The 15,987-nt window shown below is 45.8% G+C and overlaps 1 protein-coding gene across 8 annotated transcripts in view; it reads left to right on the top strand.

Moving 5' to 3' along the window:
* Nucleotides 1–15,987, top strand: part of LOC106583010 (polyhomeotic-like protein 2) — a 47,744-nt gene that overhangs the window by 21,510 nt on the left and 10,247 nt on the right. For 6 of the 8 annotated variants that reach the window (XM_014166737.3, XM_045705345.2, XM_014166734.3 and 3 more), the window contains exons 3-9: nt 946–1,104; nt 1,317–1,403; nt 1,510–1,677; nt 2,628–2,780; nt 3,433–3,706; nt 10,772–11,127; nt 11,295–11,478. In XM_014166737.3, the coding sequence (XP_014022212.3) occupies nt 946–1,104; nt 1,317–1,403; nt 1,510–1,677; nt 2,628–2,780; nt 3,433–3,706; nt 10,772–11,127; nt 11,295–11,478 (1,381 nt within the window). The remainder of the gene's footprint in view (nt 1–945; nt 1,105–1,316; nt 1,404–1,509; nt 1,678–2,627; nt 2,781–3,432; nt 3,707–10,771; nt 11,128–11,294; nt 11,479–15,987) is intronic. The other 2 variants (XM_014166731.3, XM_014166733.3) reach the window with 1 other exon arrangement.

Below are 15,987 nucleotides of genomic sequence, written 5' to 3'. Positions count from 1 at the left end.
CACACATTCACATGTTTTGCATGAACTGTTTTCCCATTGCATTCCCTGCATAATACAGTTATTGTCATTACCCTACTGCCATCTGCTGGTAAAACATGCATGTACCGTAAACCGCCCCACTTAGCTCACTATGGGATTTTGGAATGCTATGGAATGCTTATAATAAATGAAACTATGTGCAATTCTATCATTTTATCTCATTGTTTATTCGATGTAGTACACTGGCATCATGGAATCTGTCAATACTAATGACAGCTGATCAGTGTTGCTATGTTTCCAAGTTCCAGGCTCGGTCCTCTGCTATTTGACCCTTGGCTGATGTGAAACCCAGCCTGAATTAGACTGTCATTGTTTTGAAGGTTGACAGACCGGTCTTAGGTCTCTTCTATCCTTTACCCTTTCTCTCGTCTGCATGCTATCCTCTGCCCTTAGCAAGAGAACTAGTAGCATTGTCACTACTTGCCTACTCAACATAGTGGACTCCTGGTCCTTTGGGCTCAATAAGAGAGAAGTGGATGGATGTTTCAATCACAATCACCACCCTCTCTGCCGCCTGGAGGCTTAGGTCAGAGGACCTCTATTAGGCCATGTGCCCTGGGTCAATCCCTTTCACCTGTTGCCTTAGCAACTGTGGTGAGGTTGTCAGTCAATTTGAGTCATGAATAAAGGACGTGCTCAGGGACCGAAGGACTTGGCATAGGATGAGAAAGTCCACTACAATGTGCAGATAATGCATTGGTGAGCCTACTCTCCCTAACAGGAAGAACACATTCCCACCCAAGGAATATCTCTACCTGCTTTTAATGGATCGGTAAAAACAATGTAAATGGGAACTTCTTTTTTCCAAGTAATACTCCAACCCTGTAAGTCCCTTTTTTTTTAAAGCCTGTTGATGAGAATATTACCCCAAACGCTAACCTGTTTCTTTCTCCCTGTGTACTGAAGGTGATCCAGCAGGCGTTGCACCGACAGCCCAACACGGCTGCGCAGTACCTGCAGCAGATGTACGCAGCGCAGCAGCAGCACCTCATGCTGCAGACAGCAGCACTCCAGCAGCAGCACCTGAGCAATGCACAGCTCCAGAGCCTGGCCGCCGTACAGCAGGTGAGCACCGGAGACGTAAGGAACTGTTAAACTAGGGAATGAAACAGGCCTCCAACAAGGCTGGGGGCTAGTGTTAGGGTTTTGACAAAGATGAGAGATGAGGCCAGTGCTGGGGTTTGGTTGGTGAATCAAACCGTTATCTTCAGATGAAGAGGAATTTAAGTGTTGACCCCTACACACTCCCCTAACGGTTCTTACCTGTCATGTCACAGGCCAGTATTGCGGCAGGAAGGCAGAGCTCCACCCAAAATGCCACTTCGTCCCAGCAAACAGGATCATCCCAGACCACAGTGAGTGCAGTGAGTCATGTCTAGTAACTAAGGGGTTGGGTTCCAAGATGTGTAGTGTTTTTTTTTTTTTTGTGAAGTTTTGTAATCCTTCCTGTCTTCCCTGTCCTGTCCCCAGATTAACCTGACCACGTCCCCGGCTGCAGCCCAGCTGATCAGCCGAGCCCAGAGTGTCAGCTCTGCACCCGCCGGCAGCATCTCCCAGCAGGCCGTAATTCTGGGAAGCCCGTCCAGCCCCACCACCCTCACTGCCAGTCAGGCTCATATGTACTTGCGTGCCCAGATGGTAAGCCCCTAGAAGCATGCCGACTGGCACACACACTAGCTGGCTCAGCCGCAGTTCTGGAGGCTTAGTGTGATGAAGGGCAGTGTTGGGGAGTAGTGAACTACATTTTGCAGTAGCTTGGTGGTAGTTGAACTAAATTCAAATCTTGTTAGTGTTTTATTTTGCGACGTAGCTAACTACTGAAACTACACACTACATAAAATAGGGGTGAAGTAGGCAAGGATTTCCTTCTTTTTTTTACATCAGACCTGCCTAGTTCTCACTTGAAACAGTTTTTGTGTTTTAATAGGCTAAATTACACATTCTGTTAACATCTGACTCCAGAGCACAGGAGGTTGGTGGCACCTTAATTGGTAAGGAAGGGCTCTTGGTAGAGGAATCAGTGGAATGGTTTGATACCATTCCATTTGCGCAGTTCCAGCCATTATTATGAGCAGTCCTCCCCTCAGCAGCCTCCACTGATACAGAGTGATCTGTTCTTGCAATTTTTTTGTCTATGACATTCAGATTTAGATATGATAATTTATCATGAAGTAGTGACCTTTAGTTAAGTACACTTCTATCTCTCTTTAGGGTAGCTTTAGTGTTGCTTACCTTCTTCCAATGTGAAGTAATTGGTAGCTTGATAAACTATATATTTTCAGAGAAGCTTCCCCAACACTGAAGTGTTTGTTTGCTGTTTGTGTCGCCACAGTGCATGAGCCTGCTGGAAGGAGTGTGAAAGAAGTGTTGTCCTGCATGTCCAACTGAATCAGTTCAGTCTGATTAGATTACATTTTCTTCCCTTAAAGATTTGTTGACGCACTATGCATAGTAAGAGTGAGCATGAGAGAGTGCGAGAAAGCAACAGAGAAAGATCAGCTGTTTACAGTATAATTTGTCTCTACCCAAAACCATGGAGAGATTATTTACGTATACTGTATGTTGGTGTGTGATTTCTTTTTTTTCAGGCACAGCAAAGTAACCTTGTGCAAGTAGCTAGGAGCCTAGGCCGTGCTGTTCCGTTGTCCCCCCAGCTCATCTTCACACCTACGGCCACAGTGGCTGCAGTCCAGTCTGAGAGCTCCACGCAGTCCTCTGGACAACAGTCCGCCTCCTCACAGGTACAATATTATTATCTCAACTCTATAGGCTAATGCCATACACATAGCGCTGCTGTAGTAACCTGCAACAGCACTAGAGGGCATAGAAGATCAACACAAGTCACCATAATTCAGACGAGGGGTATAGCCAAGGGTTAAAGTTATCCGTCACTGCGACAGACTTCCATCATGTTGATGATGCATGAGTTTATTTTTTTTTGTGGGGGGGGGGGGTTAAACACTCCCGGCCACACTTGAACGTCTAAAACTAGATAGAAAGTATGTAGAAATGATAATTGAACTATACATTTTCAAATCACATTTTTCTGGCCGGTAAATCTTTTGACTAACAAATCGGTCATAAAAAAAATCTGTGCGGCCCTCCATTGAATTTCGAAACATCCAGATGTGGCCCTCGAGCCATAGTTTGCCCGTTGATTTGACATTGACTTAAGTTTCTGTCATGGGATTTTTTGTTGTTGCTTTAACCCCTAGCTGTAGCAAATGCATTAGGTTTACAGTTATGCTGTGATACCTCATTTAATCTAAAAATGTATTTGTCACTAATTTTGCAGATGGCCTGTGGGTGGACCCTTGACTGTGGTGCTCCCCACCTCTCCTGCCCCAGGCCATGTCTCACTGACTCTGGGACCTGACCTCTGTGTCTTTTCAGGTCCAGAACCTGGCTATCCGTAGCCAGCAAGGGGCGACCACGTCCTCCTCTCAGACACACAGCCTGCAGGCCCTCAGCCTAAAGCAGAGCCCTATCTCCTTCCAGCCCTCTCCCCTGATTAAGAACCCGAGCCATGGCGCTGGGGGGAAAGGCAGTTGGCCCGACGGTCCCTTGGACGGGAGCAAGAAGGGAGAGAGCATAGTGACGGAGGTGCGCGCTATAAACATGAGTCGCAGTGTCACGGCTGTTAGTGGACAGCCTCTCAGCACTCCAGGTATGTATCCAACCCTAACGTTAGCTAGCTTCTACAGACACAGGCTAGACTCCTATATTAGGATTTCATGAAATTGACACCATTGCACCCTTGGACAATTAGGCATGTTTGCTCAAATGATGGAGAGTATTCGGATCAGTACTGGCTATTGTGATAAGGGATGGGTTTTTCTGCACTCTATGGTGATGCTGAATATTCTGCCCCTGTGACTGAGCAATTTAGTCTGGAACATAAATCATGCCTCCAGTAGCCTGACAAACAGGGCATTCCTCATGCCTCTTCTGGAACACAACTACATTTCAACAGCTCTATATTTTCAAGGATATAGTATCTTCAACCTTGCTTCCTTTTCCCCTGAACCGGATAGGAGGCGCCCGCTCAGGCGCTTCTTTTATGCTTCTATGTTCGGTTACATTTCAACCAGTCAAATGATGTTACCAGTGTTGCTACTTCCTGAGTTTCCTGCTTTTGGAAACCTGACCCTATGTTTACAGTAAGCTAAGAATAGAGTTGTAGAAGTCTACTAGTTATTTTGATAGATTTCTCTACTGTATGCAGGGGTTGAGTTCCCAGTCACTGCGATGGATTTCAGTCATGTAGATTATTTTTTATAAATGTTATTTTATTTTTTGTAAAACATTTTAAGGACTATAATTTCGAAATGAACCTCTTTCCCCACAAGCATGATGGCCATGACTTTTTTTGGACATGAAATGGGAGGTTAACTTGGCCCCGTAGACAATTGAGTTTCAGTCATGGGATTTTTCTTATTTAAACCCCTGTGTACGTGGCATGTCGAGGCCTGTACCGACCACACTGTATTCACTACTACAGGGAAGAACATGGGCTCTGCCTCTAGAATAGTCAAGCTGGTTTTTCAATGTGAAGCCATGGAGGGCTCTGTGCCACAGTTGTCTTTCTAGACCACTTATTGTGTGGTCAGCAGCTGGATGGTTTTGTCACAGAGAATGGCTGCATCTATGCCAGCAGTTGAACAGATTAACTCTGAGAGAGAGAGAGAGAGAGAGTGTGTGTGTGTGTGTGTGTGTGTGTGTGCTAAGCACTGCATGGGTTGTGTGTTGTGCCAGACTGGATGGATTAGCTGAGCATGCGACTGCACAACTGTGTCTTTGTCTCGCTTTGTTTAAGTAATGGATTCAGATGAAATGAAAGGGAGGAGGAATCTGAAAACCTGACTACATAAACTCATAAAATGTACATGGGCTGCCCTGGTAGTGGCCATGGGGGACAGACAGGTGTGCCCTGGACATGTGAGAAGCACACTGTCAGTTTAGTGGATCACACTAGGGGGAGATGGAGTAGCAGCTGTGGTGGCTGACTGGGTTCATGGTTAGATAGGGGCTCCCACTGATTCTATGTGCACTGTCATCTACTGGGTCATTCATTATGCATGTTGATTCACAGTCATTTTGAAGAAGGAAGTACTTGAATGAAACAATTCTAATCAACACCTCAATAATAGGCTACATAACAAATGGCTCATGTAGTTTTATTTTCGACATCTGAGAGAACACTGCCACAGGAATAGGCCTAGTTAATTGTTGTCTATTTTAGTACTGTGTAGTAATTGAGCCTCCGAGAGAAGGAGAGAGCAGAACCTGTGGGAGCAGCCGTGTGTCTGCTTCTCCTACCACAGACTGGCTGATTTTTCCTTGAATTAGGATTGGCTGGAAGCAGCTGTTCCGCAGTTGGGTTCATTGTGTACTTTAGTCTTTTCTTCACCACCTCCTTGACAGAGAAGCTATCCCAGCACCCTACTACTAAACCTACAGCACCAAAGACCACCTTGCAGTCTCATTCTATGCCCCTGCTAACTGCACAGTGGTGTTTTGTTTTGGCTCATTTTTTTCCAAACTTCACGTGCAGTTCCGTAAGCCTAAAAGGATCTCCCCGTTGTGTTACATTATCAAGCCATTGTATGGTTCCATGTGTACATGCATAGTAGCTCCATTGCAAGTACTTAAAACACACAACGTATTGATATGTTTGGTGTAGTTTTTCTTCTCAAGCTACATGTAACTGCCAAAATAAAGGAAACGCCAACATAAAGTGTCTTTAATAGGGCGTTGGGCCACGATGAGCCGACACCTTCAATGCACCTTTGCATAGGTTCTACAAGTGTCTGGAACTCTATTGGAGGGATGTGACACCATTCTTCTATGAGAAATTCCGTAATTTGGTGTTTTGTTGATGGTGGTGGAAAACAGTGTCTCAGGCAACTCTCCAGAATCTCCCATAAGTGTTCAATTGGGTTAAGATCTGGTGACTGAGACACACCCTTTAAAACCCTCTATGCTCCTTTGAGACCCCTCTTTCAAAGTCACGGAGATCTCTTCTGATCATGGTAGCCAAAATAAGTACAAGAAGGCCCACTATGACCTCCGCACAGCCATCAAACGAGCAAAAGGACAATATAGGAAGGAGTAAGGTGGAATCATTGCACAGGCTCCGACGCCCACTGCATGTGGCAGGGGCTACAGTTACAGATTACCGAACCGTGATCTGCCCAATGGTGCCTCTCTACCAGACTAACTCAATTCATTTTATGCACGCTTTGACAACATCAAGCCGGGTGTGAGGGCTGTCGCCAACCCAGAGGATTGGGTGATCTCGCTCTCCGAGGCCGACGTGAGAAGGGTCTTTAATCAGGTCAATACCCCCCAGGCCGCGGCCCCGACGGTATTCCAGGGCGCATTCTCAGAGCATACACAGAACAGCTGGCAGGCATATTCACGGTAATTTTCAACCTCTCCTTGTCCCAGTCTGTAATCCCCACGTTTTAAGATGACCACAATCCTCCCTGTTTCTAAGAACACTTAAGGCTTCATTCCACAATGACTACCGCCCTGGAGCACTCACTTCTGTAATCATTAAGTGCTTTGACAGGCTGGTTGTTTCACACATTAACTCCACCATCCCAGCCACCCTAGACTCACTTGTATACCGCCCCAACAGATCCATAGACGATGCAATCTCAATTGCTCTCCACACTGCCCTCACCCACGTAGATAAGAAGTATATCTATGTAAGAATGCTGATCATTGACTACAGCTCAGTGTTCAACACCATTGTCCCCTCCAAGCTCGTCACCAAGCTTAGGACTCTGGGTCTGAATATCTCCCTCTGCAACTGGATCCTGGACTTCCTGACGGGCTGACCCCAGGTGGTGAGGGTAGGCAACATCACCTCCGCCATGCTGACCCATAACACAGGGGCCCTACAGGGGTGTGTGCTTAGTCCCCTCCGGTACTCCCTGTTCACCCACAACTGTGTGGCCACGCACAAGTCCAACACCATTATCAAGTTTGCTGACGACATGACGGTGGTAGTCCTGATCACCGGCAACGATGAGTCCGCATACAGGGTGGAGGTCGGTGACCTGGCAGTGTGGTGCCTGAGCAACAACACCTGCCTCAATGTCAGCAAGACCAAGGAGCTGATTGTGGACTACAGGAAACCGGGGGGGGGACATACCCCCATCCACATTTACTGGGCAGCAGTGGAGCAGGTCGAGAGCTTCAAGTTCCTCGGTGTCCAAATCACTAAAGACTTAAAATGGTCCAAACACGCATGCGTAGTCGTGAAGAAGGGGCGACAGTGCCTCTTACCCCACAGGAGGTTGACAAAGTTTGGCATGGTGTCTCAAATCCTCAAAAGGTTCTACAGCTGTACCATTGAGACCACATTGACTGGGTGCAGCACTGCTTGGTATGTCAATAGCACTGCCCTCGATCGCATGGCGCAACAGAGGTACTGGGCTGTCCACACAACCAACACTGGGGTCGAGCTCCCTGCCATCCAGGACCTCTATATCAGGCGGTGTGAAAAAAATGCCCGGAAAATCGTCAGACTCCAACCACCGAAGCCATAGACTATTTTCTCTTCTGCCGCACTGCAAGAGGTACTGGTGCATCAAGTCTTACACCAACACGCTCTTGAACAGCTTCTATCCCCAAGCAATAAAGCTGATAAATAGCTAACAAAATAGCTACACAGACTATTTGAGAACTTATCTTTTATTTACTTTTTATTTCAGTCTTTACACTGTCTCTATGCACACTCACTAGGCTCTACACACTCGCACACTCTCACTCACTCCGTAATTTGCTCACTCACACACAATATGCAGATTTACAGTGCATTCGTAACGTATTCCGACACCTTAACTTTTTCCACGTTTTGTTACGTTACAGCCTTGTTCTAAAATGTATTAAATTACTTTTTCCTCATCAGTTTACACACAATACCCCATAATGACAAAGCAGAAACAGGTTTAGACCTTTTTTGCTATTTTTTTACAAATAAAAAAAACTGAAATGCCCCTTTACTCAGTACTTTGTTGAAGGACCGTTGGCAGCAATTACTGCCTCGAGTCTTCTTGGCTATGACGCTACAAGCTTGGCACACCTGTATTTTGGTAGTTTCTCCCATTATTCTCTGCAGATCCTCTCAAGCTCTATCAGGTTGGATGAGGAGCATCTCTGCACAACTATTTTCAGGTCTCTCCAGAGATGTTCGATCGGGTTCAAGTCCGGGCTCTGGCTGGGCCACTCAAGAACATTGAGACTCGTCCCGAAGCCACAATCATTCCTGGCTGTGTTCTTAGGGTCGTGGTCCTGTTGGAAGGTGAACCTTTGCCCCAGTCTGAGGTCCTGAGAGCTCTGGAGCAGGTTTTCATCAAGGATCTCTCTGTACTTAGCTCCGTTCTTCTTTCCCTCGATCCTGACTAGTCTCCCTGCCACTGAAAAACATCCCCACAGCATGATGCTGCCACCACCATGCTTCTCCGTAGGGATGGTGTTAGGTTTCCTCCAGACGTGACGCTTGGTATTCAGGCCAAGAGTTCAATCTTTGTTTCATCCGACCAGAGAATCTTGTTTCTCATGGTCTGAGAGTCTTTAGGTGCCTTTTAGCAAACTCCAAATGGGCTATCATGTGCCTTTTACTGAGGAGTGGCTAGCGTCTCTCTACCATAAAGGTCTGATTGGTGGAGTGCTGCAGAGATGGTTGTCCTTCTGGAAGGTTCTCCCATCTCCACAGAGGAACTCTGGAGGCCACTGTGTTCTTGGGGACCTTAAATGCTGCAGAATTATTTGTTTTTGTCTCTGAGCTCTATGGACATTTCCGTCAACCTCATTGCTTGGTTTTTACTCTGACATGCACTGTCAACTGTGGGACCTTATATAGACAGGTGTGGGCCTTACCAAATCATGTCCAATCAATTGAATTTACCACAGGTGGACTCCAAGTTATAGAAACATCTCAAGGATGATCAATGGAAACAGGATGCACCGGAGCTCAATTTTGAGTGTCATAGCAAAGGGCCTGAATACTTATGTAAATAAGGTATTTAAAAAATTTAAGTCTAAACCTGTTTTTCGCTTTGTCATTATGGGGTGTTGTGTGTAGATTGAAGGGGAAAAAAATATTTTAATCCATTTTAGAATAAGGCTGTAACGTACAAAATGGGAAGGGGTCTGAATACTTTCCATATGCACTCTTCTACCTGTTTGTTATGAATGAAGTGATTTACAGTGATGTGTGGGTGAGGTTTCTAAACTAAAGCAGCAGTAGTAGATTGCAGAAACTCCGGTATTTTCCAGAGTCTGCTATTGAAACCCCATAGGGAAATGTGCACTGAGTCCTTTCCTCTAGACATTCTGAAACAACACACAGGTATGGGGGAGTGGTTGCTTAGTGAGGCCTTAATCCAAAGGCCTTGAGGGACAAAAGGCATTTAAATGAATCCCCCTTCCTCTCCTTCCAAGACTTTTCTCTGTTACTCATTACAGTTGTTGAGAAAGCTGTCGAGCAGGACTGAGTGTTGTTGCTTGTATCCGGTGTGCAGTCGTTGGGAAATCCACTCATCTGTTCACACAAGTGCTAGGCCTATCTGCTGAATTGATAGCCGTTATTATACAGCCTGTTTTCCATTTATCCTTAGTGAGGGCTGGGTGGTAGGTAGACCTTTATTATGTTATCATGTAATTCAGAGTATCCGTCCAAGGCTTTTATCATGTTACTTTCTGAGAGATGTCCGTCTTCACCCTGTACTTAGTGAAACTATAGCTAACCACATGCTGTGGGTTTCATTGAGTTTTGCCACGTGAAAATCAAACACTTTCCAGAAGATCCTGTGGTATAAATGACTAATGACATGCAACTCTGCCGGATGGAAACGTCTCTATTTTCACAGCAGGGTAGACTGTGGTTACCGCGAAACAGAGAAACATTCATACCAGATGGAGCCCATCCCACACAAAATATACGAAAAGGGGGGGGGGCTAGGGAGGAACCCTAATATCTTTGGCATCAATCCTTCATAATCAAAAGAGATCCACGAAGGTTAATGTTAGACTCCTCCGAGACTGTTAGTTTACTAAGATCATCTGAGGGAAGCTACTGTAAGACCCTAGGGCTTACACCTGAGACAAACAAACAGGTTAACAGCTCCTAGGAGAGATGATTCATGAGAACCCTCCCTCTCAGTAATGATGACGGCCAGATCCAACCTCATTGTTTCCTTGAGTTGTTTGGGCAACTGAAGGCTTGGGAGATTGACTCACAGATGACTACATACAGCATGTCATGGAGCATTGGCTTCTTCTTATTTCCCTCTGGCTTTCCTCCTGCATATGTTTGGCCCAAGGCTACTCTGACTGTTGCTGTGTAGAGCCCATTTCACTAAACGACAGTACAATACATGAATGATGAGTTGTGTCCCTGGGTTCTGGGAAGTTAAGTCCTCAGGTTGTCATTTTGTCAGCAGAAGCCCTGTCAGGTGATGACAGACCCTTTGGAGACATTAGTGAGTAATGGCTGGTCAAAACCTTGACAACGGTTTAGGGCAAGTCTGCCTTGTGCTTTTCAACAAGGTCTTTCGACAACAATAGGCGTACTGGCAAATAAATGAATTCCTTTTACAGAGGTCCACGATTCGGGGTTTTTTTTGTGTGGGAAGTGACGATTTTCCTTTTGTGTACATGTACTGACTTAACTATAAGATTTTTTTTAATGCATCCTAATCCTCGATTCTTGTTCCAGCATACACCCAGATCCAGCCCCACTCCCTGGTCCAGCAGCACAAACAGCAGCAGCAGTTTGTAATCCAGCAGACCCAGGCTTCCCAAAGGACCCAGGGCCAGCTACTACAAACTGCCTCCATCCAGCCACACCTGCAGACTCCCTCCCTGGTCCCCCATTCCCCCAGCCAGCCAGGCCCTATCCCTGTGCTGCCCAAACCCACCTCTCACCACCAACCCACTACACCCAGTCAGCAGGCAACCATCTTTCACTCCACTATCAGCCCACATGCTCTCCACTCCAATCTGAGCCAAGCCAAAGCCCAGCCAGTACAACTCACAGCCATTAACCTCCAGATACAACCAGCGCCCTCACAGGTTAGTACACAGCAGTCACAACAAGAATTATGGAAATGGGAGAGTAGAGGATTACTCTGTAACAATGTGTCAGTAAGCCTAAAATATATCAATAATCTCTTGTCATTAGTCAAATATGTTTCACTAAACACTCTCCCTTCTCCCTATATTCTATTACGTACTCTCAGGCTTCCCGATTGGTCCAGGACAGTAAAGGGCAGGACAAGCCCACGTCATTGGTGGTCAGAGAGCGCTGCCCAACTACAAGAGTACAGCAGCAGTGTACCCCATCTGCCCCGTCTCCACCACAAGCCACCAAGCCAACAGAGCAGCCAAAGACTGACCCAGTCACGCCCATCAGCCAACCACAAGGTAGCAGGACATTTGGTTTTAATGATTCATGTTAACAATCTTGTATCACCCCATCTCTTAGTTCTATTGCCTGGGGGGGGGGGGTCTATTGTTGTCATATCATATTTACAACCAATTACAACTTTGGAGAGCCAGATCAAAGATAAGCCGCTCTGCCATGTACTTCTCTCCAGGGGCCTAATTTATCAAAGGTGTGTGCACAAGAAATACTCTCTTTCAACCTTGCATGCGCCAGTTTTCCCGCAGGTTGGTATTTATCCATTTTGAAGTTGACGGGAAAGTGTGCGCATCTCACATACAGCTCAGACCATGCGTACGCACAACTTCTAGTGGTTGATCAATTCTATTGCAAGCAAATATTGTTCTTCTGGGGAAAATTTTGTTTGATGCACAGGAATTATAATGGTAGGCTAATAAAGACGTTTGAAACGTAATGATAAAACTGATGCATTTGATGTTGGTAAGGAGATCACATAGCAGTATACGGCCTAATATGGTTCTTTTGACTTTTATTGTATAGGCCTATATGTCATAATCATATTTTCTAACATGACTGGTTTATTCCCGCTACACAACAAGTATTAGCTTACCATTTATCCATCGCTCATTCAATAGCCAAGCATTCTCGAAAGTAAATAGACTGGTAGCCTATTTAAAATATTTGACGGTATGGGTAGGCTACAGTATTGCTGTGTGGTAGGCTGTGATGAAGCTCTCCTATTTAAACTCGGAGCCTATACCAAGGCAGGAGATAAACACTATCTGTTGATAAACAAAATATTGAACCATAATTTGTATTTTGCATAGAAGTGTGGGCTGTAGCATTTAGCCTACTTTTAAATTGTTCAAATAGACAATCTTGCGTAATGCTCAGCCAGTGTTTGTTTGGGACTCGCTGTATGAGCGGCAGGCATTTTTAGTTTTTTTAAAAGTCACTGTAAACATTCTGCCCACACCTCTACAGAAATGTGATCAAATTTGCCTTTGTACTTTCTTTTAGAAACTGATATGGCCCAGTTCCAACATTTCCGACTCATACAGAAAATGAGGGCATTTTTGTTACCGTAAAAGGGGAATGGAGGGAGTTTTCCAGCCGGGGTTGTAGAGCTTGTTCACGACTTTGATTTATCAATGAAAAAATATGTATACAGTACCAGTCAACTTTGGACACCTACTCATTCTACATTGTAGAACAATAGTGAAGACATCAAAACAATTAAATAACACATATGGATTTAAAAAAAAAAAAAATTATTAAATGTTTTATTTCACCTTTATTTAACCAGGTAAGCAAGTTGAGAACAAGTTCTCATTTAGAACTGCGACCTGGCCAAGATAAAGCAAAGCAGTGCGGCAGAAACAACAACACAGAGTTACACATGGAATAAACAAGTGTACAGTCAATAACACAATATAAAAAAATAAAGTCTATATACAGTGTGTGCAGATGGCATGAGGAGGTAAGGCAATAGTAGCAAAGTAATTACAATTTAGCAGATTAACACTGGAGTGATAGATGAGCAGATGATGGTGTGTAAGTAGTGATACTGGTGTGCAAAAGAGCAGCAAAGTAAATAAAAACAATATGGGGATGCGGTAGGTAGATTGGGTGGGCTATTTACAGATGGACTATAAACAGCTGCAGCGACCGGTTAGCTGCTCAGATAGCTGATGTTTAAAGTTAGTGAGGGAAATGTAAGTCTCCAGCTTCAGCGATTTTTGCAATTCGTTCCAATCACTGGCAGCAGAGAACTGGAAGGAAAGGCGGCCAAAAGAGGTGTTGGCTTTGGGGATGACCAGTGAGATATACCTGCTGGAGCGCGTGCTACGGGTGGGTGTGGTTATCGTGACCAGTGAGCTAAGGCGGAGCTTTACCCAGCATAGACTTACAGATGACCTGGAGCCAGTGGGTCTGGCGACGAATATGTAGTGAGGGCCAGCCGACTAGAGCATACAGGTCGCAGTGGTGGGTGGCATAAGGCGCTTTGGTAACAAAACGGATGGCACTGTGATAGACAACATCCAATTTGCTGAGTAGAGTATTGGAAGCTATTTTGTAGATGACATCGCTGAAGTCGAGGATCAGTAGGATAGTCAGTTTTACTAGGGTAAGTTTGGGGGCGTAAGTGAAGGAGGCTTTGTTGCGGAATAGAAAGCCGATTGGAGATGTTTGATATGAGTCTGGAAGGAGAGTTTACAGTCTAGCCAGACACCTAGGTATTTGTAGTTGTCCACGTATTCTAGGTCAGAACCGTCCAGAGTAGTGATGCTAGTCGGGCGGGCGGGTGCGGGCAGCGAACAGTTGAAAAGCATGCATTTGGTTTTGCTAGAGTTTAAGAGCAGTTGGAGGCCACAGAAGGAGTGTTGTATGGCATTGAGGCTCATTTGGAGGTTAGTTAACACAGTGTCCAAAGAAGGGCCAGATGTATACAGAATGGTGTCGTCTGCGTAGAGGTGGATCAGGGAATCACCCGCAGCAAGAGCGACATTGTTGATATAGACAGAGAAAAGAGTCGGCCCTAGAATTGAACCCTGTGGTACCCCGATACAGACTGCCAGAGGTCCGGACAACAGGCCCTCCGATTTTACACATTGAACTCTGTCTGCGAAGTAGTTGGTGAACCAGGCGAGGCAGTCATTTGAGAAACCAAGGCTATTGAGTCTGCCGATAAGAATACGGTGATTGACAGAGTCGAAAGCCTTGGCCAGGTCGATGAAGACGGCGGCACAGTATTGTCTTTTATCGGTGGCGGTTATGATATCGTTTAGTACCTTGAGCGTGGCTGAGGTGCACCCGTGACCAGCTCGGAACCCGGATTGCACAGCGGAGAAGGGACGGTGGGATTCAAAATGGTCAGTGATCTGTTTATTAACTTTGCTTTCAAAGACTTTAGAAAGGCAGGGCAGGATGGGTATAGGTCTGTAACAGTTTGGGTCTAGAGTGTCACCCCCTTTGAAGAGGGGGAGGACCGCGGCAGCCTTCCAGTCTTTAGGGATCTCGGATGAAACGAAAGAGGTTGAACAGACTGGTAATAGGGGTTGCAACAATCGCGGCGGATAATTTTAGAGAGGGTCCAGATTATTTAGCCCAGCTGATTTGTACGGGTCCAGGTTTTTCAGCTCTTTCAGAACATCTGCGATCTGGATTTGGGTGAAGGAGAAGCTGGGGAGGCTCAGGCAAGTAGCTGCGAGGGGTGCGGAGCTATTGGCCGGGATTGGGGTAGCCAGGAGGAAAGCATGGCCAGCCATAGAGATGCTTATTGAAATGTTCAATTATCATGGATTTATCGGTGGTGACCGTGTCGCCTAGCCTCAGTGCAGTGGGCAGCTGGGAGGAGGTGTTCTTGTTCTCCATGGACTTTAGTGTCCCAAAACCTTTTGGAGTTAGAGCTACAGGATGCAAACTTCTGTTTGAAAAAGCTAGCCTTTGCTTTCCTGACTGACTGTGTGTATTGGTTCCTGACTTCCCTGAACAGTTGCATATCGCGGGGACTATTCGATGCTATTGCCGTCCGCCACAGGATGTTTTTGTGCTGGTCAAGGGCAGTCAGGTCTGGAGTGAACCAAGGGCTATATCTGTTCTTAGTTCTACATTTTTTGAAAGGGGCATGCTTATTTAAGATGGTGAGGAAATAATTTTTAAATTACGACCAGGCATCCTCGACTGACGGGATGAGGTCAATATCCTTCCAGGATACCTGGGCCATGTCGATTAGAAAGGCCTGCTCGCAGACGTGTTTTAGGGAGCGTTTGACAGTGATGAGGGGTGGTTGTTTGACTGATAATATCTATGAGGGTGACACGGCAAGGACATCAGGGTTGGCGGAGTGTGCTGAAGCAGGAGGCTTCTGATGTTAACATGCATGAAACCAAGGCTTTTTCGATTACAGAAGTCAACAAATGAGAGTGCCTTGGGACACGCAGGGCCTGGGTTAGCCTCCACATCACCCGAGGAACAAAGGAGGAGTAGGATGAGGGTACGGCAAAAGGCTAGCAAAACTGGTCGTCTAGTGCGTTTGGGACAGAGAATAAAAGGAGCAGATTTCTGGGCGTGGTAGAATAGATTCAGGGCATAATGTGCAGACAGGGGTAAGCCCAGGCACTGATTGATCTCTGGACACGCTGGTTATACTGGGTGAGATCACTGCATGTGTGGGAGTTGGGACAAAGGAGGTATCTAAGGCATGTATAATGGGACTAGGTGCTCCACAGTAAACTAAAACAATGATAATTATCCTAAACAACAGTATACAAGGCATTGACATTTGAGAGAGACATAAAGCAATCACAGGTGTTGATTGGGAGAGCTAGCTAAGTCAACAACGGGTGAGACAACACCTAATCAGCTAAGACAACAACAGGTAAAATGGCAATGAATGGGCAGAGAGGGTCGGTTAACTACACACAGGGCCTGAGTTCGGGGCTAGGGCCGACAGATAAACAAAGTGGAGTACCGTGATAAATGAACAGTCCATCAGGCATCGGCTATGTAGCCAAGTGATCATAGGG

The sequence above is a fragment of the Salmo salar genome, chromosome 22, assembly GCF_965601325.2.
Source record: "Salmo salar chromosome 22, fSalSal1, whole genome shotgun sequence".
Lineage (NCBI taxonomy): Eukaryota > Metazoa > Chordata > Actinopteri > Salmoniformes > Salmonidae > Salmo > Salmo salar.
This window is presented reverse-complemented; position numbering and strand designations above follow the sequence as displayed.